The 24,270-nt window shown below is 32.1% G+C and overlaps 2 protein-coding genes across 2 annotated transcripts; both read left to right on the top strand.

Annotated features, from left to right (window-relative positions):
* Positions 1 to 3,389: 3,389 nt before the first annotated feature.
* HELRODRAFT_176131 (hypothetical protein) lies at positions 3,390 to 10,393 on the top strand (the record flags this gene model as incomplete). Its single annotated transcript, XM_009023457.1, has 3 exons — positions 3,390 to 4,235; positions 9,911 to 10,114; positions 10,340 to 10,393. The coding sequence occupies 3 exons, from the start codon at positions 3,390 to 3,392 to the stop codon at positions 10,391 to 10,393; spliced, it is 1,104 nt and encodes a 367-aa protein (XP_009021705.1).
* Positions 10,394 to 12,324: 1,931 nt separating this feature from the next.
* On the top strand, positions 12,325 to 16,034 carry HELRODRAFT_176130 (hypothetical protein; the record flags this gene model as incomplete). The annotated part of the gene is made up of 2 exons (XM_009023456.1): positions 12,325 to 12,670; positions 15,967 to 16,034. The coding sequence occupies 2 exons, from the start codon at positions 12,325 to 12,327 to the stop codon at positions 16,032 to 16,034; spliced, it is 414 nt and encodes a 137-aa protein (XP_009021704.1).
* Positions 16,035 to 24,270: the final 8,236 nt, after the last annotated feature.

Here is a 24,270-nt window from a genome sequence, read left to right as displayed (position 1 = left end):
TATATATATATATATATATATATATATATATATATATATATATATATATATATATATATATATATATATATATATATATATATATATATATATATATATATATATATATATATATATATATATATATATATATATATATATATATATATATATATATATATATATTATTAATATATAAATAATATTATTTAATATTATTTATATATTAATATTTTAATATTATTTATATTATTAATTTATCAATATATATATATATATATATATATATATATATATATATATATTATTAATATATAAATAATATTATTAATATATAAATATATATATATATATATATATATATATATATTATTAATTATTAATGTTCATTTATATAGCGCTAATTAAATAAAAAATCTCTAAAGCATCACATAAATAAAACAGTTTACGAGTGAACGATTAAAGAAAAATACTAAATGTTAAACCAAAGAAAATAAATGCGTTTTTAATTCTTTTTTAAAATTGTTCAAAGAATTTCCAGGTCTTCTTAGCAACTCCGGCAAAACGTTCCAAACCATCGGGCCAGCAACAACAATGTCACGCAATCCTATTTGCAAACGATTAACTGGTATTATCAAAAGGTTCATATCGTCTGATCTCAAACTAAAATTCGATGTGGATGTTTTCCTGACAAATCTACTGGACAAATATTCCGGAGCCAGGCCATTTAACGATTTGAAAACTATGACCGCCATTTTGAAGATTATCCTCTTGTTGATTGCCAACCAGTGGAGATCATTCAAAATCGGCGTAACTTGATCGAACCGCAGCCCACTAGTTTAGCCGCACGATTCTGGATTGATTGTAGAACTGCTACTGACATCTGGGGTAGCCTATAGAATAAACTGTTGCAGTAGTCGAAACGGGATGTTATGAGAGCGTGTACTAATGTTTCCATGCTACTCCTGTCTAAATAACGTCTGACTCTATACATGCCTCTGATGTGAGCCATACTAGCAACTGATATGTTCTTGATGTGTTCTTTCATTGTGAGATTAGAAATCAACCAAAACTCCCAAATTCGATGCAGTCGTGCCAAACAATATATCTATATTGTTTACTTCCACCGAGCTTTGACAACTGCTACCAAGTGCCAACCGGGAGCAGTTGGGTTTTGCACTGATTCAACTTGAGCGAATTGCTGGACATCCAGCGTTCAACATTGGTCAAACATCTGATAAACCTTTCAATCTCTCTATGAAACACTTGCGGCCGACCAGTAACAATCATCTGAACAACATCAGCAAACGCGTGGCTGGTGAATCCATGTGAATTAATCATCCTGGCTATGTCCGATGTGTATAACAAGAACAGAATGGGCCCTAACACTGAACCTTGAGGTACTCCGGATGAAACAAAATTTATTTCTGATGAAGTGTTTCTAAACAGAACCTGCTAGGTACGATCTTGTAAGTAAGACTGAAACCATGCAAGTGCAGTACCACAAATACCAAAACCATAATATAACTTCTTTAACAGAATATGGTGATTGACGCAATCAAATGCCGATGACATATCGAGGAAAGCCAACAGTGAAACATTCTGGGCATCTATTTCTGAGATTAGCTTGGAAAGAACATGTAATAGCGCCGTCTCTGTCGAATGAAATCGCCTGTAGCCTGACTGGTGAATTTGCACGAGGTTGTTTTTTGTTAAATGACTCAGCAGACTCTTAGCAACAACTCGTTCGATAATCTTTGAGATAAACGAAAGTTTCGAAATTGGCCTGTAGTTTGAAATATCATTTTCATCCAAATTGCTTTTTTTCAAAATTGGTTGAATCACTGCATGCTTTAGACCAGCAGGAAATTGTCCTGAACCCAAGCACATATTTACAAAACCAGTGAGGAAACTGATGAACAAATTGATATGCTTTTCAAAAATGCACGTTGGAATTGTATCAAGAACACTCATCAAGTTTTTGATGGCGAACCAAGTATAATTTTCTTGAGATCAGCCTCCGTGATTTTTGGAGATGATGAAAGACAATTGACCTTTGACCTATTATCGTCAAGTGAAGGATCATAATTAGCTTCTGTAGTTTGAGTAATTTTATTTATTTTATCCGCAAAAAAACTTATGAATTGTGAAGCTGTTAGTAGCAAACAATCGAGCAAGACATGAAAGCTCTAAATTTAAATGAAATGGATACAACTGATCGTCTAATTTAGCGCAAAAAGTTGATGGCAAAGAGAACAACGTCCTACCTCCCGGGTCTCTGGACGCAAAACGAAGATTGATTGATTGTTGATGGTCTTAAATTGATTTTTGAAAAATTGAATGATATATATATCATTCAACACTAATTTCAACACTACTTTCAACATTGTTCAACTTTTTTTTATTTTTTTTAATTTATTAATGTCAGAAAAATTAGACATTTTATTGTTTTAAAAAATTTTATTAAATAAATTTGCAAATAGCTATTTCGAGTTATAGATAACTCATCTTCAGTGCATTATATATAATGTATGTAAGATATTTGATAAGAAGGAACAAGTAATTATTAATATTATTAATTTATATAAATTATTCAATTAAAACAGAAAACGAATAAAATAAATTTAATAACATTAAACAATATAAAACGCGATTTTCAAAATTTTAACGGTAAGATTGTTTATATTATAATTGTGAAGGTAAATATCAACGCTCAGCCGAATTAATTTATTTAATTAACTACATATTATTAATATTATTTTTACAATATTTAAAAACTTTATTATTTTTATTATTGTTAACGTTATTATTATTTTTATTATTATTATTATCATTATCATTATCATTATCATTATCATTATTATTATTATTATTATTATTATTATTATTATTATTATTATTATTATTATTATTATTATTATTATTATTATAATTGATTATTGCTTTGAATAATACGAGGGTTGGACGTTTACGTTCAGCTCACTATTTTTAAGCATAATTTTGATTTTATGTCGTTCAAATTAGTTTTAAAATAGATTCTGTTGTCTTGAAAAATTTAGAGGATTATGGCGATACATTTAAAATTAAATTTCATTAACCTTAAATATTTCATTTTAATTATTTTAATTAATTCAATTTATACTGTTAATTCAACTAAATGTCCACATTGCGACAAAACATTCGTTAACGTTAATAAACACTCCTGGAGGTGTACTAAAAATACTGCTAATTCAAACAACAACGTTGTTCGTTCAAATGTTAAATCAAACATAAACATTTCATCTGATATTTATAATGGCAATTCTGTGGACAAGCACTCAATAAATTTAGAAAATAATATTATAACATGTTGTTGCGGAAAAGGATGCAAAGGCAGGAAAGGGTTAATTATGCACCAGCGCTCATGCAAAATGCATAAAAAAATTCAACTAAAGGATAACCAAACAAACGAAGTTGACGACACAGCATCACCTCCGGAACAACAAACGTCTCACAAATCAAGTCGCACAACACCAATTTCTCCATCAACGCCGGCCAGTGACACAATCGAATCCACTCTGCCGGGTACCAAACTACCCAAGACGTCGACCCAATGGTCCGAAGCCAACGTTTACTTTCAACTACAACAACAATCACTTCCAAGCTATGACAATATCGACAACTTCACGTCCGCCTTCCAACAAATGATTTACAACTATTTCGCCACAAACTATGGCACTCTTAAACAACAAACAGTCAATAATACCAGCTCCAACAAATCAATCAAAAATCTAAAAAAAGAACTAAAACAGCTAAAGCTACTAGGCCACAACAATCAGCGCTTCGATGACCAAATCATCACAACAAGCAAAGCGCTCAGAGCTCAAATAAAGTCAAAAAAATTAACAAAATGCGATCAATCAGTCGACGTCACGTCTCAGCTAAAACAGCGCTTTTGGGGGACATGTAAGAAAATATTCGACCAAACAGAAAATTTGAAACCACTGTTTGGTGTCACTGATTGCCATCAATATTTTCTTTCGATTCTCAACAATCCTCATCAAACAAAATACCAAATACCTAGCTGGGCTCCAAAATTACAAAAGCCTCCAACACTCTGCAACACAAGCCCTCCTACATACCACGAAATTTCAACAATAATCCATAAATACAAATCAAAATCATCACCATGCCCTTTCGACCAGATTTCGATAATTCCATTTAAAAAATGCCCAATACTACGAACAATTCTCCACAAACTGTTGGTTCAATGCTGGGTATCTTGCAATATCCCCACTTGCTGGAAAAAGGGTTTCACAGTCCTCATCCACAAAAAAGGGGACGCCAACGACCCTTCAAACTTCAGGCCCATAACATTGCAACCAACTTTATACAAAATATTTTCATCATTCATCAACAATAAAATATATAATTTTTTAGAAAAAAATAGTCTGATCAACACAAATATTCAAAAAGGGTTCTACCCAAAAATCGATGGTTTGACCGAGCATAATCAGCTCTTAAGTCATCTTCTCAACGATGCCAGGAAACATCAAAGAACTATAATTGTTTCCCTACTCGATCTTCGAAACGCGTTTGGAGAGGTCAACCACAATCTCATCTCATCAACTCTGAACTTCCATCATATTCCACCTCATATAATCAACTTAATTAAATGCATATACACGAACTACTCAATAACAGTATCCGGATGCGACCAGCTAACACCGCACATTCCAGTCAAGCGAGGAGTGCTTCAAGGTGATCCCATGTCTCCACTGCTCTTCAACCTCTGCTTTAACCCCCTAATGAAATTAGTTGAAAAAACCAAATATCAACAATGCGGCTACATTTGGGGTCCCACGGCTAAATTAAAGACAAGAGCGTGGCTACAATTCGCAGACGACACGGCGACCATTGCTAACAGCACTGGAAGCGCTCAAAAGTTAATCGACTTAAACAATGCATGGTGCAAAGCTACTGGAATGACAATGAGGATAGACAAATGTTCCTCATTCGGCATGAGAAAAAGAAAAGGTGCTTATGAACAGTTTCATCCGATGCTGTCCATCGACAACAAACATATTCCTCATGTAGATATTGGAGGCCACTTCGTATATTTAGGTAAGTTATACGATTTCGAAGGAAATAATACAAAGGCCAACAATCTAATGGTCAATAAACTCAAAAAAATATTAACAACTGTCAGTGAACTGAACACAACAGCTCAACTCAAATTACAAATCCTCAGACTTTACTTGCCGTCACAATTTGCGTTTGAGTTTCGAATGTACGATACATCGCTGACTTGGATTGGTGAAAACTTAGACACCTTGGTCACCGAATCGGCAAAAACATGGCTATCATTGCCTATCAGCAGCTGTCTGTTGGAAACTATGTCGCTCCCATACAAGTCAGGTGGTCTAAATATTAGATCACTCAAACATTTTGCCGAATCTCTAAGAGTAAAATTACGAAATTACCTTAAATCAAACGGCCACGAGGAGTTAAAATGTTTGTGGAGTGAGTCATACAATAAGTATATTAAAATTGACAACATGCTTCCCGACTCAAATGACACAAAATAGACACTCAGCGCTCTAAAGAATCGGCAAGTAAATGAAGAACTGGAACATTTGCTGTCACTCCGCTGCCAAGGGACCATTTTTAAGTCGATTAAAGACAACATTCCCGCGGTAAGAATTGCTCACTGGTCGAGGTTCACCGCCAAACTTTCTGAAGTACTGTTCAAATTTGTTAGGAAAAGCCTTATTCAACAGCTTCCAACGAATGCTAATCTATTTAGATGGGGAAAATCGTCTTCTGCCATTTGTACACTTTGCAATGCTCGGCAAACCAACAAACATGTCCTATCCAACTGCAGCTCGGTGGCAGCATTAAAAAGATACACAGCACGCCATAACAATATTCTAAATATAATAATAGAAAAATTGAAATCATGCGCAGGACCAGAGGTTGCGATGTATGCAGACGTCGTTTATGATGGGACCCGCCCACTGTCGTGTCTCTTCAAATCACTTCGTCCCGACATCGCACTACTCCGTGACAACACAATTGAAATATTGGAGCTCACCGTCTGCCATGAGTCTAATTTTTTCAATTCAAAACAATATAAAATGGACAAATATTCTAATAACCTCCATAACAATTTACTTGACAATTTAAAACATTTAAAAATAATAATCAACACGTTCGAAATTTCGCCGCTAGGTTTTTTCAATTGTTTCGATTTGTCGCTGGTCGACATTATTTGGTCTGATCAATTTTATAATAGTCTTATTAACTCTGCGATATCCTCATCATACGCTGTTTATTGTGATAGAAATTTGACGGAATGAATCGATGTAAAACTAATCTGTTCTCGTTGTACTCATTTCGTGTTTCTTTCACTGAATGACGAGCTACGTAGAATACGCTTTTATAATTTTTTTTTGTTTTTCTTTACCTAAATCATTTTTGATTTATTATTATTATTATTTATTTATATATCTTATAATTATTTTACGTTATACAATATTTAATTTTAACATTTTATTGACATATTTTATTTTGACTATTTTTGATTTTACTGGTTTTCTCTGAATAATAAAAGAGTTTACATTGGGGCCCTTCAGCTTATTTAAAATCAAAGGCATGGTTCCAATTTTCTGACGACTCAGCAATCATCGCCAACAGCACAGAAGGTGCCCAAAAATTAATTGACTTAAACAAAGCATGGTGCAAAGCTACCGGGATGAAAATGAGGATAGATAAATGCTGCACGTTCGGCATGAGGAAGAAAAATGATAATTACGAACAATTCCTGCCGATGTTGACAATTGATGACACCCCTGTACCGCAGATTCGCATTGGTGACCATTTCGAATATCTAGGTAAATTATACGATTTCGAATGCAACAATTCCAAAGCTAAAGATTTGCTGCTCAACAAATTACAAGGCATGTTGTCAACGATTTAAAGTCTGGACAACACAGCCCAGTCGAAACTTCAAATTTTACGTCATTTTATCCCAGCTCAAGTAGCCTTCGAACTGCGTATTTACGATATATCACTGTCATGGATTGCCAGCAAGTTGGATCCATTGATTAACGATGCCGTTAGAACTTGGCTGGCTTTACCTATAAGCAGCTGTCTATCTGAGATTCTTTCACTGCCGTAAAAATTGGGAGGTCTGAACATCAGATCTCTGAAACATTATGCTGAATCATTGAAAGTGAAGCTTCTCAACTACCTTAAATCTAACGGTAACGAAGAAATGAAAAGTCTGTGGAGCGAGTCATTTAATGACTACACAAAAATAGACAACTTGCTCCCAGTCACCAAAGATATAAATCCCACTCTCCTTGATTTGAAGCTCAAACAGCAAGAAACGGTGTTCGACCATTTATCATCACTAAGCTCCCAAGGAATAGTGTTAAAGACAGTGAAGGAAAACATCAAATCAGATCAAATAGTTTGCTGGTCAAGGTCTACGGCCACACTGTCAGAGGTTATTTACAAGTTTATTAGGAAAAGTATCATTCAACAACTTCCAACAAACTCCAACCTAGCAAGATGGGGCAAAACGTCTAAACCACAATGTCCACTATGTAACGCTTATCAATCAAACAAGCATGTTTTGTCCAATTGTAGCTCCGTTGCAGCTTTGAAAAGATATTCGGATCGTCACAACAAAGTTCTCTCAATAGTTTTAGAAAATATTAAAAAATGCGCAAGTTTGGAAGTCTCGTTGTTTGCCGATCTGGAGTGTGAAGATTGTCGGACGACAACGGTATCAACGCTGTTAAAATTTCTGCGTCCTGATATAGCACTGGTCCGCGACGACACGATCGAGATTTTAGAACTAACAATATGCCACGAAACAAATTTTAAAAAATCTAAAGAATACAAAATTGAAAAGTACTCTCAAGCCCTTCAACTTAATTTAAAGAGTGAATACAATAATTTTAAACTTTTAATTAAAACATTTGAAATTTCTACAATGGGTTTTTACAAAACTTTTAATTTATCGCTGGTCAACTTAATTTGGTCGAACGATTTTAGAAACAATTTAATAAACTCTGTGTTATCATCATCTTACTCAATATATTGCAATACGAATAATGAATGAACCTTATTTTTATTGGCTATAATCCTCTATTTGTACTCATTTTTGTCGAGTGATGAGCAAATTAGACTAACAGCTTATTAATTTAAATACTTTATTATATTAAACATTATTTTATATCTATCTTTATATTCATTTTGTGATATTTGATAAAATAAAAGCAGTGTTCCCATTATTATCATCGCTGTGGTTCTTCTTGCTTCTTGTGATGATGTTCCATTTGCAAGTGATATTTGCGCTGTGGGTTGTGGCGTTGGTATCTACAGTGTTGGCACTGTTGTTGTTGTTATTGTTGTCGGCTGAGCGTTGATATTTACCTTAACAATCATAATATAAACGATCTTACCGTTAAAATTTTGAAAATCGCGTTTTGTATGGTTTAATGTTATTAAATTTATTTTATTTGTTTTCTGTTTTAATTTAATAATTTATATAAATTAATAATTACTTGTTCCTTCTTATCAAATATCTTACATACATTATATATAATGCACTGAAGATGAGTTATCTATAACTCGAAATAGCTATTTGCAAATTTGTTTAATAAAATTTTTTAAAACAATAAAATGTCTAATTTTTCTGACATTAATAAATTAAAAAGAAATATAAAAAAGTTAAACAATGTTGAAAGTAGTGTTGAATTTTTGAAATGTTGCGTTAACAACAGTCTGTTACAAATAAAAAAATATATATATATATATATATATATATATATATATATATATATATATATATATACAGTCGGACTTCAGTATAACGAATTTGATGGTTCGTTGTATGAACTAAAAACTTTTTCATAACAAATTTAATATTTTTTCCAAACTGCTCAGCAAATTTTTAAGGTTTTTTTTTTTTACAACATTAGTATGAAAAATTAATTTGTTTTTTTTTTACCTTCAAATATATTGTTTTTAATAACGTCAACAAATTTAGAAAACTTTTTGTAACTTTTTATTATATCCGACCTATGTATCTTTATTTTTATTATCATTTCTATAAGTAACATTTCTATTAAAACATTTATTTAATAAATGTTTTAATAATAATTAAATTTAATAATTTTTTCTGAGATGGTTAAGTTTAACAGTTAACCCTCGCGTTGCATCATCATTATGCAAACTTAGTCGGCAAAGCCGCTTAGTGTTCGTTCTTGAAAAATTAGTATTTGTTAATGTCAATTGTCAATGTTTTTAGTGTTATTTTTTTAGTGTGTCTGCAGTTTAAAAAAATTAACATTTGAATAACACTCAGAGTTACCTTTTTTTTATAACATTACACACACTAACATTAATTCTTCATTTTGAGCCAAGTCTTGTTTCAGAACCAGAGTCCTCGTGTTCTTATACTCTTTTTTTTACCCAGTTCTCATCTGTTTTCTTTTCCGCATGGCCAAACTATCTCATTATGTATATTGTTATATCTGAAAAAGATAACATCTGTTATTTGTTGATGTCACGTTGTTAAGCGTTATTGATATTTTTAGTTTGTCCGCAGTTTAAAAAAATTAATGTTGGAATAACACTTTATGCGCGGTTATGTTTATAAAGTATAGAATTTCAGAGAAAATATGCATTAACTTCCTATTGTAAGTTTGATATCGGATATTTGATTTGTAAATATTTTGAAACATGAATTGGAGAAAATTAATTAAATTGATTAACAATTAAGAAAGAGAATTGAGCTTTAGAAAGGTATCGATTTATATCAAAATTTTTAGATAATCTTAACTAACCAGGAATTTAATAAAAGTGTTCAGAAAATTGTTTTGGTAATTTTGTTATTTGATTCATTTTGCTATAAAAATAATATATCGATTTTTGTCAGTCGTACACCCCTTTACATGCGGCATCTACAAATGGTCAACTTAACGTCGTTCGTCTCCTACTTGAATTTGGGGTTGACATTAATGCAGTGAATGAACATGGAAACACTTGTGTTCATCTAGCCTGTTTAAATGGTCAAGAAGTTGTCTTGAAAGAGCTTTTAGATCACAATGCTGCCAACAACAACGCTAATAACAAAGGAATGGTCAAGTATTTTTTGCTCTTAAATTTTTGTTGTACAAAACTGAACCATAATGATTATTTTTGCGTTACATCAAATAAGTATATAAAATTTTAAAATGTCACAAATCTTGGAGTAAAAATGTACAGCAATTATATAACGCTTATGTTATCTTGATTTTATATGATTGAAACCTATAATGAGGGTGTTGCAAATGACAATTTCTCGGACTAACCTATAACATTTTAGTTTAATAAAGGGCGCGAATTGAACGTTCCTATGCCCTCAACAAAAAAAAACTAAAATGTAATTAACCACAATAAATAATTATAATGAATAAAATATATACATGCAATTACTATCAAACATTGATACTCATTACACATTCACACTGAAGTTTATAACATACCAGCAATGTAAATTTCAAGCAAATTCCTTGTTATACAACATGCACTGCACATATACTCAAACATATATTCATTTAAGTGTCATATTTATTTGTACATAAATATCAATACAATTTTCATTAAATTCTATCGCATAGTATTCTTTATTAATTTTTATTTTAATTTATTTATCTAATAATAAATTGTAATTTATTATTTATTTTATTATTTAAATTAACAAAATTATTTTGTAATTGATAATACTATAGCGATAGAATTTAATGAAAATTGTATACGCAATGGCCTTATACCCGATTATATAAATATAAATAGAAAATTAAAGTGCAATCTTCAAGCTTCAGGCTTTCAATATTTAACTTCATCGTCGTTCATTAGGCCAGTCAGGCAGATCAGCTAAACATAACTACACAATCATTAAAAATAAGACTAATAATAGAAAATAATAAATAAACCAGTAAATACAGAAAAAAATTATCTGTCAGCTTTATAGTCCAATTTACATGGAATATATTTTAAAATTATGTCTAAGTTCTTTTTAGCATCGACAACATCACAAGCATTCACTTTTTCAATATTCAAACCATTCCTAATGTCAAAATGTACAAAAATAGTGCTTTTGTTAGTTCATTTAAAATGTTTGGGTTGAAGGCTTGTCCTATCAATCCTTGCTTTAGCCAAATTATAAATACACTACGGCATCTGGTTTGCTTGAAGACCGTTAACAGATTACTACGCAATCGACGATACTTAAGAGTTGAATGATCTGGACGATCTCCGTAATTGAGGCCACAGCAATCCATCACCATCTTCGCTACCCGCTTCTGTGTTTTTTTGATATCCTGGATCATTATCTTGGTTCATGGAGCCCACACGCTGGATGCATATTCAATCCTAGATCTGACAGTAGGTTTATAAAATAACAGACAAGAAATTGAAGTTAAATGATGAGGATTAAAATGACGAGAAGTTAAACCTAAATAGCTATTGTATTTTATTTATACTGCTTTAAATATGCTTATGGAATCGAAATCAAAAGTCACTCCCATAACATTTATTTCTACATCGAGTCACAATCATCGTTTTAAAAATTTTATTTACTGACAACGTAATGTTTAAAATTATGACACACATATCTATATCTAAAACCCCAATAAGGGCTTTATACTCTAAATTTTCAATTAGATCAATATCATGAACCATTAATAAATCAAAAACATTATATCTGCTATAATTTATAAACCAAGTATTAATGTATAAAACCCTATAAAATTCGATTAATGTTTATAAAAACAGTAAACTAGTAAAACTCTGCCAACTGTCATGTTTCACAATACAAACTATAATGATAAAAACTATATTCTAAATGCTAATAAAAATTAAAAAATAAATTTTAAAGTATAATTAAATTGAGTATAAATGTCACATCAATGGATATCAAAGGAAAAAACCACTAACGATATTGATTATAAGTGAACAAAACTTTCAATTTAACAATTTTGTTTACAATTCCAACCAATTTTCGAATTGTCAAAATTTTTCTACTTATTTATTTATTTAACAATTTACAGTCTGAAGTTTGTTATTATTATTACTGTTATTATTATTATTATTTTTCTCAAGGTTATTACAATTAAGTCCTGGGCATGACATAAAACTGCATTCACGCTGCCTTGCGTGCTTTTGAGCAAAATTATTCCTATGCCATCACAAAGAAAAACAACGGCCCCTAGTCTCCAGCAGGCCTTAAGTGGTCAAGAGGTGTCAAGAATCCTTGGAAAGTATGCAATAGCTGAGGGATGATGCAGAAAAATTCAGAATGGCCCCTCTATGGTACTTAGACTTGGAACGCTCAATGTTGGATCACTGACTGGCTGCAGCATGGAAATCGCAAAAATGCTCGAGCGTAAAAGGATTGATATCTGCTGCCTTCAGGAGAACCGATGGAACGTACATGGCGGTTTTGGATATGGAGAACGAAATGAAGATGGCAACCGCATCTTTGAGTTTGCTGAAAGTCACGGGTTTTGTTTATTGAACACATATTTTAGAAAGAGGTTGGAACTTCTCATAACATATAAAAGTGGACCATCAGCCACGCAAATTGATTTCTACGCTGTCAAGCAACAGCACCGAAGGCTATTCAAAAATGTCAAAGTTATACCTGGCGAATCATGTGTCGCCCAACATAGACTTCTTGTGGCAGACCTGGTTGTCGAACTGTCAAAACATAAGTCTAAACAAATGCCTCGGAGAATCAAAACGTGGAAGCTGAAAAGCAATATTTATCGAGAAAAATTTCAACAGATTGTCGCAACACAGTTGGACCACCAATCGCAAGCCAGTACAGATTGGAGTACATACAAAACCGTTTTGATAAACGCTGCAACTACAGTTTGTGGGAAAACTGGTAAAAAACGTCAGCATGAACGGGACACTTGGTGGTGGAATGACAGTGTACAAAATGCAATAGCTGAAAAGAAAGCTGCATGCAAGCAATGGCAAAAATCAAAGTCTGTTGATGACCACCCATCGAAGGTCCGATTCCAGACATCACTGTAGAGGAGCTTACAGAAGCTCTGAAAGCTATGAAGGATGGAAAGTCAGCAGGGCCCTCTGGACTCACAAATGACATTATCAAAGCATCTGGTTCTGCAGGTATCCAAACGTTAATACAACTTTGCCGTGAAGTGTGGAGAAATTGCTCAATGCCGACTGAATGGAACTATAGCATAACAGTTCCGCTATACAAAGGCAAAGGTGATCCATTGAACTGTTCATCATATCGGGGTATACGTCTGTTAGAACACTCCCTGAAAATTGTCGAGAAAATTATTGAGAGAAAATTAACGTCGTGCATCACAATCGGAAATTATCAATTTGGTTTTCTAGCAGAGAAATCAACAATTGATGCAATTGACATCCTTCGGCAACTGCAAGAGAAGTACCTCGCAAAGCATCAACAACTATCACACATTTTTGTACACCTTGAAAAAGCATTTGATCGAGTTCCCCGTGAAGCAATCAGGTGGAGTCTACGTCGACAACTCATTCTAGATTATCTTGTTTGACTTGTGATAGAAATGTATACGAATACTAAGACTCTCGGTTGAAACACAGATGCATTTGACTTCGGCGTTAGAGTTCACCAAGGCTCGATTCTCAGTCCACTGTTATTTATAACTGTGATGGAAGAAATCACAAAACCGATACGCACTGGCGACATTTGGAATCTAATATATGCTGATGATATCGTTTTAACAGCCACGTCTGAACAGAATGCAGCACAGATGTTTGAAGATTGGAACACCAGACTGGCCTATCATGGATTCAAAGTCAACATCAGCAAAACCAAAGCAATGAACATTGGTGAACCGATCCAATCCAAAGCTACTGGACGATGGCCGTGTTCAGTTTGTAAAGCTGGTGTAAGTAACAATTCAATCAAGTGTCAGCAGTGTAACCAGTGTTGTCACAAACGTTGTTCAAAAATAATTGGTAATTTATCTTGAAAGTCCAATTTTGTTTGTCCTGCTTGCATAAATCCACAACAACTAATTCGAAATAGCAATGTTCTTGAAACCATTAAGGTAGAGATCACTTCGTTTCAATATCTAGGGGATGTTCTAGATTGTACTGGAACAGATGAAGCTGCCGTTCTAGGCTGCATACGTGCAGTCTGGAATAAATGGCATCTCCTTGTCTCTATATTGATGCGGCGTGACATCCCACTACCACTACGATCAAGACTTTATAAATCTGTTATACGTCCGGTGATGTTATATGGTGCAGAAACATGGCCAATGACAACCAAACTGGAACAACAACTCCACCGAACCGACATGAAAATGATCCGATGGATGCAACGAATTAGTCTGAAAGACCACATCAAATCAACTGAAATCCTGCATCGTGCTGATTTAAATGATATAAAGGACAAATGCCGGCAACACCGTCTGCGGTGGTTTGGTCATGTCAAACGAAGTGGAAACAGTGCCATAACTTCTCTTGCAGATGTTGAAGTACCTGGCACATGTCTCAAAGGCCGTCCAAATAAGTCCTGGTCGCAAACAATCGAGCAAGACAAGATTTTTACAATTACTAGTTTCGATGAGTTTTTTCTCTCTGTTTTGAGATACTTTTACTTCACCGCCATGCTTATTTACACGCGCTACTGTGACCTTGGCATGAGCAATCCACTTAAAATAATTTGACTAATCCACATCACATGTTCTTTCGTACCGAATCTTCTATATTTTTATTCTGTAAATAATAATTAGAAATTTTTTTTTAATATGTTTATTGTTTTTGGTGATAAGTTTTATTTTACAGATCATTTTTTTCTATTTATTCAGTTTGCAATCTATCTTAAAAAGGACGTTACAATAAGTGATCAACTACTTTTAGTTTTTTTCTCTTTATAAGTGTCGTGATATCCGAGGTAATACACCTGTCTGACTCGAATAAATGCCAAGTCCAAAATAAATAATTTTGTTAACTTATGTAGATGAACTTATAACAAACTTATATGGGCAATCAGATCAGAATCAGACATTTTTTGACAGTCGAGTCAATAAAGGCATTTATTCATGGTTTTATCTGTGGAAGAATTAACTACTGCAATGCGATTATGTTTGGTGTCAACTTATCTCTTCGTGATGATTTGCAGTTTGTTCAGAACACCGCAGTGAGACCTGTTGCTGGTTATTCGAAATTCGATTCAATATAATCGTACATCAGGGATGATTTATACTGGCTCCGCATGCCAGAAAGAATCGTTTTCAAACTAGCTCTACTAGTCAGAGATTGTCTTGCTCCAACTTATTTGAAAGAACAACTACAATTATTTTCAGAAATTGAAATTCGGAGTCGACTGAGACAATAGTGATTTTGTGCTTCCTAAATTCAATTCAAATTTATACATACCAACACATGCAAACATTAATACTTAAGTTCAACTAAAAATAATTTAAAAAAGTTATCGTTTTATTAACATAAATAACCTGCTTTCTAATCATACTTAATTTGAAAGTCATAACTATATCTATCAACAATAATTTTAAATTCATTGACACATTTTACATTGTTTACTTCATGGGGTAACGAGATCCAGGCTGGTATTGTTTTATTTACAAACGAACATTTTCGCAAATTCGTTTTGGAAAACCTCTTGATATTTTTTTATTATGACCTCTGGTTCAGATGAAATTTAGAATATGAACAGTCAAATACCAAAGATTTATATAGCGTTGCAAATGAAAATCTATCTAAACCAGAAAAATGAGTTCTTATCAATCCTAATACTTGATAACAAATCTTAAATTATTATTATACATAACACCAAGATCCTTTATAGATTCTACTTTATTTAAGTCATTATTATTAATTTTATAATTGATTGGAGAAAAGTTGTTATTACTCAAAGACATCCAAACTCATTTATTCTCATTTAAACAATATCATTCACTCCAGGCCACCCATCTTATCCATTCAGCACAATCCTACTAAATTTCTATATAATTCGGATGAAACACAACTAAATAACATTTTCAAAAAAAACCGACTCAAACCAAGTTCACACACCTTGAATAAATTATTAATTAATTAAATGGTATTAAGCACATTTACTTGCGGAACTCAACTTGTAGCATTCATCCAATCAGAACATACCTCATTTACACTAAATATTTCTATCCTTAAATAACATTCAATTCAACATAGATTCGCAATTCGATCATTCCAGCGGTTATACAAATATATTGGAATTATTTTACAAGTTTTTCAATCATCTGGTCAGACACCTAAATTTCAAGAGAAATTATACAGATTACACAAAAATTTAAATACAACTTCTGCACATTCAGACAATATTTTTGAACAAATATAGAATTGAACAATTTTGAACAAATATTATTATTATTATGAGAAAAAACATGGGCGAAGACAAAATGTCCCTATGCCCGCGACACAAAATTAACTATAAAATTTTAACACATAAACAATGTTCATGAATATATGTTAATATGTTCTGTTCATATATAAAGATCAAACAACAACAAAAAATATAAACAAAATATAAGAGAATAACTTCTATTATTAATTCAACTATATATATGTATGCAAATATTTCTTCATAAAAATTCTAATTTCAACCATTCATATATATCGTCCTCTCTTAAAGACAATCATGTCAAAACAAACATTTATATCATCATCCAAAATCTATAAACAGGATTCACGAATAGTCATCTTTCAACTCCGCTCTCCAATTGTATTTAGATTTAGCATTCATAAGAAAATCATCCAACTTTTTTTTAAACTCATTCAAATCACTGCAATTAACAACATCATCATTCAAATTATTCCAAATATTAATAGTTCTATTAACAAAATAATTTTTTCTTAAGTTCGTATGGAATGTCAGTGCTGTTAGCCTCATCTCATGTCCTCTTGTTCGTCTGGTGGCTCTCAATATTTCCGGCAAGCTTCGTTGGTCCTTTTCATTCAACATGTTAAACATCGTTATCAAATCGCCTCTTATTCGTCTGTATTTTAGTGTTGGCAGTTGTAAAAATCTTAATCGGTCCTCATATTTCATTCCCTCACAGTCCTTGATCATCTTTATTGCCCTTTTCTGAACCTTTTCGATCGCTTCTGTTTCACGTATTGTCCATGGTGACCACACACTTGCTGCGTACTCCAGCTGAGATATAACTAAGGATTTATATAATAACACAAAAACATTTTTATCAATATCTTTAAAATTTCTGTTTATTAAACCCAACAATGATAATGCCCTTTTAACATTGCAATGTATATGCTCAATAATTTCAAAGAGGTATCAAAAATAACACCCAAGTCTTTAATTTTATCAACAAAAAGTAATGGGTGCGAGCTTATTTTATAATCATAATTATTATCTGATACAGAACAATCAAACTTCATCACAACACATTTTTCTTTATTCAATTTCACATCATTCTGCACACACCACTCATTCAAATCATTCAATCCCCTATGCATTACCACACTATCCCTATCTGAGTTCATAATTTTAAACAACTTTGCATCATCTGCATAAATATACATCGCAACACCATTTGCATCCTGAAACAAATCAAATAAATCATTAACATACATTAAAACAAAATTGGCCCAAGCACATTACTCTGTGGAACTCCACTCTTTACCTCACAATATCTTGATATACCATCATTCACTCTCACACGAAATGTTCTTCCATTCAAATAATTATAAATCCAAGCAACCAATTTGTCATTCAACCCACATTTGTTCAACTTAACAATTAATTTACTATGTGACACTCTATCAAATGCCTTTTCAAAATCAGTATATACTGCATTAATTCCATAACCTTTATCCACAGCCCTAGACCATTCATCCATCAATTTCAACAACTGCAGAACATCTGATTTTCCCTTGGCAAACCAAAACTGTTTTGTATTCAGCAAACCAGTTTCAATCAAATGTGACATCAAAGCATTCTTTATTATAGACTCCATCAATTTACATGTTATGCATGTCAGTGCAACAGGTCTATAACAGGTCCTTTTTATCTTTTTTTTTATAAATGGCTGTAACAATACTTTCTTTCTATACACTAAGTATGACTCCCCATTCAAAAGACCTATTAAATAATGAACTTAAGTAATCATAAAAAGATTCTTTACATTCAAACAATATCTTTGCACTAATGTTATCTGGTCCAGACGATTTACATACATTCAACAATTTCAGTTTATTGAAAACAACCTGTGGTTCAAAATCAATCACATTCATTAAGTTAATTGTTTTTTCACACAAAACAGTTTCATGTATGCAATCATTATCCCCCTTACTAGTACTATAAACAGTGGTAAAAAAAATCAGCCAAAACATTTGCTTTTTCACATTCATTTGTTACAACAATCTTATTTCCCTCTTTATCAACCCCATACAAACTATCTATAGAAAACCTATCCTTTCTACTATTATTTACCTGTTTCCAAAATATCTTAGGATTAATTTTAACCAATTTACCCAAACCATTTAAATAATTAATCGTTATTAACTTGATGTCTCTTTTAACTTTGTTTCTCACCTTCTTAAAATCATCAAATATCTTATTATACCTGTACTTAATGAACTTTTTTCATAATAAATTTTTTTCTCTTATTGAATTTAAAACAAAATTTGGTAGTTTAAGGAAATTTTTTTTTTCATTTTCATTTATATACTGTACTGGTACAAATTTATTAATAGCACCTTCAATAACAGAAACAAACCTATCCCAAATCCCATTAATTATTGATTGTTTGCTATTGTCACCAACATTCATCATATCCATCAATGCATGAGATAAATTTGCTTTAATAAATTGATTCATTGGCACATAATTCCCTTTATTGAAATCAAAACGCTTAATTGACTGTTTATTTTTTCCATCTAACTAAACATGAGAAGCTTATCATTATGTGATCACTTTTATCTATTGGAGGATTACATTTAATGTCATGAACTATATTTTTTTCCTGAACAAAAAGCAGATCCAATATGTTTTGCTTCTGCTGGTTTTTGAACCTGGTAGGAAAATCAATACATTGATACAAAAAACAGTGATTTATACAACCAATGAATTTCCTCTGAAAGGACTTGACACCTCTAGAAGTTGAAACAGAATTCCAGTCTATAGACGGGACATTGAAGTCACCTACAATTAATTTCTTACATCCTTTGCCTATAAATTCTTTAATCAGACACAATAAACCTTTATTATTATCTGAACTGGATCTGGGATTGCGGTAAACAGCCAGTAGTGATACCTCCTCTTTATATTTCAATAATCGAATAGCAGGATATTCCTCAAAATTCGCTTTTTAATCAATTACTATAGAAGAAATTTTATATTTAATATAAATAAATATCCCCCTATAACCCTCATCCATAAAATTTTTTGAATACAAGCTATAGCCAGTAATTTGAAATTCAGCAATATTATAGTTATTATTACGTATATTTTTTGGATTAATTTCTAAAAAAAACCAAAACATGTACCTGCCTAGTCCCAGAGTTTACCAAACATCTTATTTCATTTATTTTATTATCAATAGTTTCAACATTTGAGTAAATTACATCCAAATTACATATAAATTCATCAGCATCATCCCTATTTACATTTAAAATTGAACCTAAACCCTTTTTTTTATTTTTATTATACGCATACTCTCTGGCAATCCCCTTACCCTGTAAATATATTCCCCCTGATCATATTTCTGTTTTTCTATTGCCTCAGCAACCAATTTTTTTCTCTCCACTCTTTGTTCCCTGGATAGGTCATGAGCAATGCCTATCTTTCTCTAACCTTCACCTAAGAATTTAATTTTACCTAAATTTTTCAGAACATAGTTTTTCTTAAGCCTATCATTAAATTTTACTAACAGAGGTCTAGTCTTATTATCTTTGCTATTGCCATTTAGCCTGTAGTATTTAACAATATCACCCTCGTTGACCTGTGAGTCTGACAAAACTTATAAAATTTGCATAATTATTTTCTTATCCTCGATACGTCTTGTATCAATACTACTATCTTTTTCCTCACTTAGTCCAAATATTATTATATTATTTGCTCTATCCTCAGCTTTATATTTATTTCTTATTCTATCATTTGTTTTTTCAAGATTTTTACATGCTGACTGAAATTCTTTGTTGACCCCCTCAACTTTTTTTATTAAATTCTCTTCAACAATTTTTACCCATGATTTTGGCATATCATTGTTTAATTTTACCTATAGTTTCTGTTACCTTTTTTTCAATTAATTTTAGGTCTCCAAAAACATTATCGTTACCTTTCGATACTTTATTAACTATCTTATCAACTTTATCCTCAAGTTTAGTCTGCCCCTCATTATTTTACCCACATTATTAATTATTTTTTCAACCTCTTCAACAAGCTTAACCTGGCCTTCACATAATATATCTAATTTATTTTCTAAATCCATTTGCTTTGACTTGAATTCATTAAAATCAAATTTTAAATTTTCTAGATTTTTAAAACAGTTATTACAAGTCCATATATAATTAGAATGCTCACTAATTATCATATGCACTTCCTGGACATTTTCACACTTCCAATGATAAAATAACTTACATAAACCACACCGTGGGTTTTCCAGTGAGCAAGTTCTGTTACATGAATAGCACTTACAAGACATTATTTAAACCACAAATGAAAAAATATATAAATCAGATAGACCAAACTAGCGAAAATGGTCAACGTGTATCCTGCATAAGCAGTACCAATTCTCAACGCCTCTAACCAGGTGCACCTATGTTAGTTAATAACCGAGAATTCTATCCAAAACTCAAAAAAAAACACCCATAAAATGTCAATTCAGCAAAATTACAGGTTTAATTAAATTAATTGTAACACCTAATATCGACACCATATTGTTCCAGACAATATTTTTGAACAAATTTGTCTGGACCAGCTATAACAGCACTTATCAGAACAAGTTTTTTATCTAATTATACTTTTCAAATAAACTAACACGCCAAAGCAGCATGTTTAGAAAATATTTTCGTAAAGATTTTTTTTCTTTTTTCTAATAGCTCTTGAAATAGTTGATAAAACAGAAAGTGTGTCTAGCACTTATCGTATCAAATTTTATGTCTAACTATACGTTTGATTTTTCAAATGTACTATAACAGACGCCAATGCACTGTGCAGCCATTGCAACTCAAGGAGAAGGATGTCTTGAGATTTTGATTAATGAGAAGATTTATATTGACTCTCAGGTTTGTTTTCAAGTACAGTATTACTTGACTCCTTAGTTTTTCATCGCGTATTAATTCAGAAAATCATCGTCGCCCTATAAATGGTGTCTAAATTTGTGTACATTACAGAAGTTTTTGTAAGTTTTTCATTTCTAAATCTTTTTAAATTGCTAGATTGTTTTTACTATGTTGTGAAACGCACTCACCTATCCTAACAACATATTTTATGTTTCTATTCCAGAATTAAGTTTTTTATTAATTTTTTACAAACGGCTTTTTTACCAACGGCTTTTTTTAAAATAAGTTTTAACCTAAATAATTAAACATTAAACTATATTTAATGATCAACTAATTATCACCTTATCAGCTTATCACCTTATCCATCCTAACGAGTTTCTCATTTCATTGCCAGTTTCTTGATCCATCCAACTATAGACCAATATCCAATCTATCTCTCATTTTTGATATTATTGAACATGCAGCTCTAGAGAGGCTACAGCCTTAATCAATCAATCTTCGTTTAGCGTCCAGAAACCCAGTTCTCCGAGATAGGCTACAGCCTTACATCTTTCAATATCCAAGTTTTACGCTCTCCAGTCGGCTTATCGCACATGTCATTCCACAGAGACGGCTCTGTTGCACATGCTTAACCATGTGCTCAACTCCTGCAACAGTAAACAAGCAACAATTCTTACAGGGCTAGATTTGTCAGCGGCTTTTGACACTATCAGTCGTGACATATTGCTGAAACGTCTAGACGTCGATTTTGGTGTTGACCAAAATAGTCGCAGCCAATTCGTCAAAATATCAGGATATATATTACCAGCAATTCAACTTCAACATGGAGTATTCCAGGGCTCGGTCCTGGGTCCTCTACTCTTTACGTCATATCTCTCACCAATTCAAATCAACAGGTTCAATGTATTCTACCATCAATACGCTGATGATGTTCAATTCATCTAATGTGAATACCATCATTACGTGCATTGCTGCCATGGAGAGATGGTTTCTTCTTAATAAACTTCAATTAAATTCAAATAAAATCATACTGGGCTCATTTCATTCAATCAACGAGTTACATGACCTGACATCTATCAGGATTGGTAACAGTGGTATCCCTGTTAGTGATGCTTTTGAGATACTCGGTGTTGTCCTCGACAAGAAACTAACCTTTTCAAATCATGTTTCGTCTATCGCCAAGGCTTGTGATTATCACATTAAGGAATTTTGTCACATCAGACAGTTTTTATCAATCGATCTGGCTGGGAATTTGGCACGTTGTTTGTTATTGTCCAAACATTATTATTGTAATTCAATAATGTTTGGAATATTTCAGAAACAGAAAACACGTCTTCAGATGCTGAAGAATCGGGCTGCCAGAGTTGTGCTCAGTATTGATACACCACCCCATCGTGTAACATCTGCAACTAGAATTTAAAAAGCCTTCACTGGCTTCCATTACATTACCATGTACAGTATAAAATTGCCATCATCGTCTTTAGGTTGTTGTCGTCGCATTCGCCGTTGTACCTCGACAGTCTTCTTCATCTTCATTATTTCTATCATCTACATGTTGGTCTGTCTGTCTATCTATCTATTTATCCATCTGTCTGTCTCTCTGTCTGTCTATCTGCCTATCTACCTATCTACCTACCTACCTACCTACCTACCTACCTACCTACCTACCTACCTACCTACCTACCTACCTACCTACCTACCTACCTACCTACCTACTCACCTACCTACCTACCTACCTACCTACCTACCTATTTCTATATTCTATCATTCCTCTAGTTTTTGCCCAAATTGAACGTTCGCCGATACATTTTTCGCCCGCCCGAAAATTTTTTGCCCAAAAAGTTTTTATTTGACTTTTGAAATATGGTGGAATTTGACTATATAATAAATATTTTATTTATTTGATAGAATTATTATAATGGTATAATGTTATTCAAAAATGTCGAAAAACACGATGATGTTGCAATTTTTGGTACTAACCGATAAAAAATCATTACACCATCATAATCATCACTACCATTATCACTTCATTATATTCTTACATTCAACCTTACATTATTACAAACTCACACAAATCATTTATTTATTTATTTATTCAGTTTATTCAGGCACAGCTAGGAGACAAGAAGTTTTACATAAGCTTGTATGGCCATCCTAGACGCAGGAAAAAATGTACAAAAATTATTGAAAAACAAAATTCAAAATTAGACATCAAAATGAAATATCAATATAATGTTCAAATAAATGATTATATAAACAGAATAGTAAGAGTAAAATGTATTAAGCGTTCAATGAAAAAACTTAAAGACTTAAGGCGTAAATAATATATATTTCTTAGGAATTTGTGTTTTATGTTTTTATATATTAACTTTTATAACATATCAGGAATATGTAAACAACATAATAATTAATAGTTACGCTAAGCCCATTCAAGTGATGTTACTATCTTAATTACTTTGTACTAATGGCCGATTAATAAACAAAAGCTGGAATTATTGATGGCAGATTGTTATAAAACTTTTCTTTGTGTGTGTGGTTGTAACCGAACATAAACCTGTAACAAAATCAACCTGAGAAAATTGTTATTAAAAAAACATTCCAAATTCCAAGTTACCCAAATACACACACTTTTTAATTTTGTTGTTGTTGTTTTTTTTTTTATAACGTTGCAACAATTTTGAGCAAAAGTGTCATCGTTCTCGCAAAAGCTCCCTTTATTATAACTTTCTATCATTTTTTTTTATTTTTGTCAATGTTTTGATGTTACAGACTATAGACAGCAAAACCCCACTTCACATGACCACTATGCACGGATATGCTTCAAGGGCTGAACTTTTTCTTATAAATGGTGAGTTGATTCATTTTTAGCCATTTTTCATGTTCTTTCTTTCTTTCTTTCTTTCTTTCACACACACACACACTCACACACACACACACACACACACACACATATATATATATATATATATATATATATATAATATA

Source organism: Helobdella robusta (genome assembly GCF_000326865.2).
Source record: "Helobdella robusta unplaced genomic scaffold HELROscaffold_36, whole genome shotgun sequence".
NCBI classification, from domain to species: domain Eukaryota; kingdom Metazoa; phylum Annelida; class Clitellata; order Rhynchobdellida; family Glossiphoniidae; genus Helobdella; species Helobdella robusta.
The sequence above is the reverse complement of the archived record's forward strand: the minus strand, read 5'-3'. Positions and strand labels throughout refer to the sequence as shown.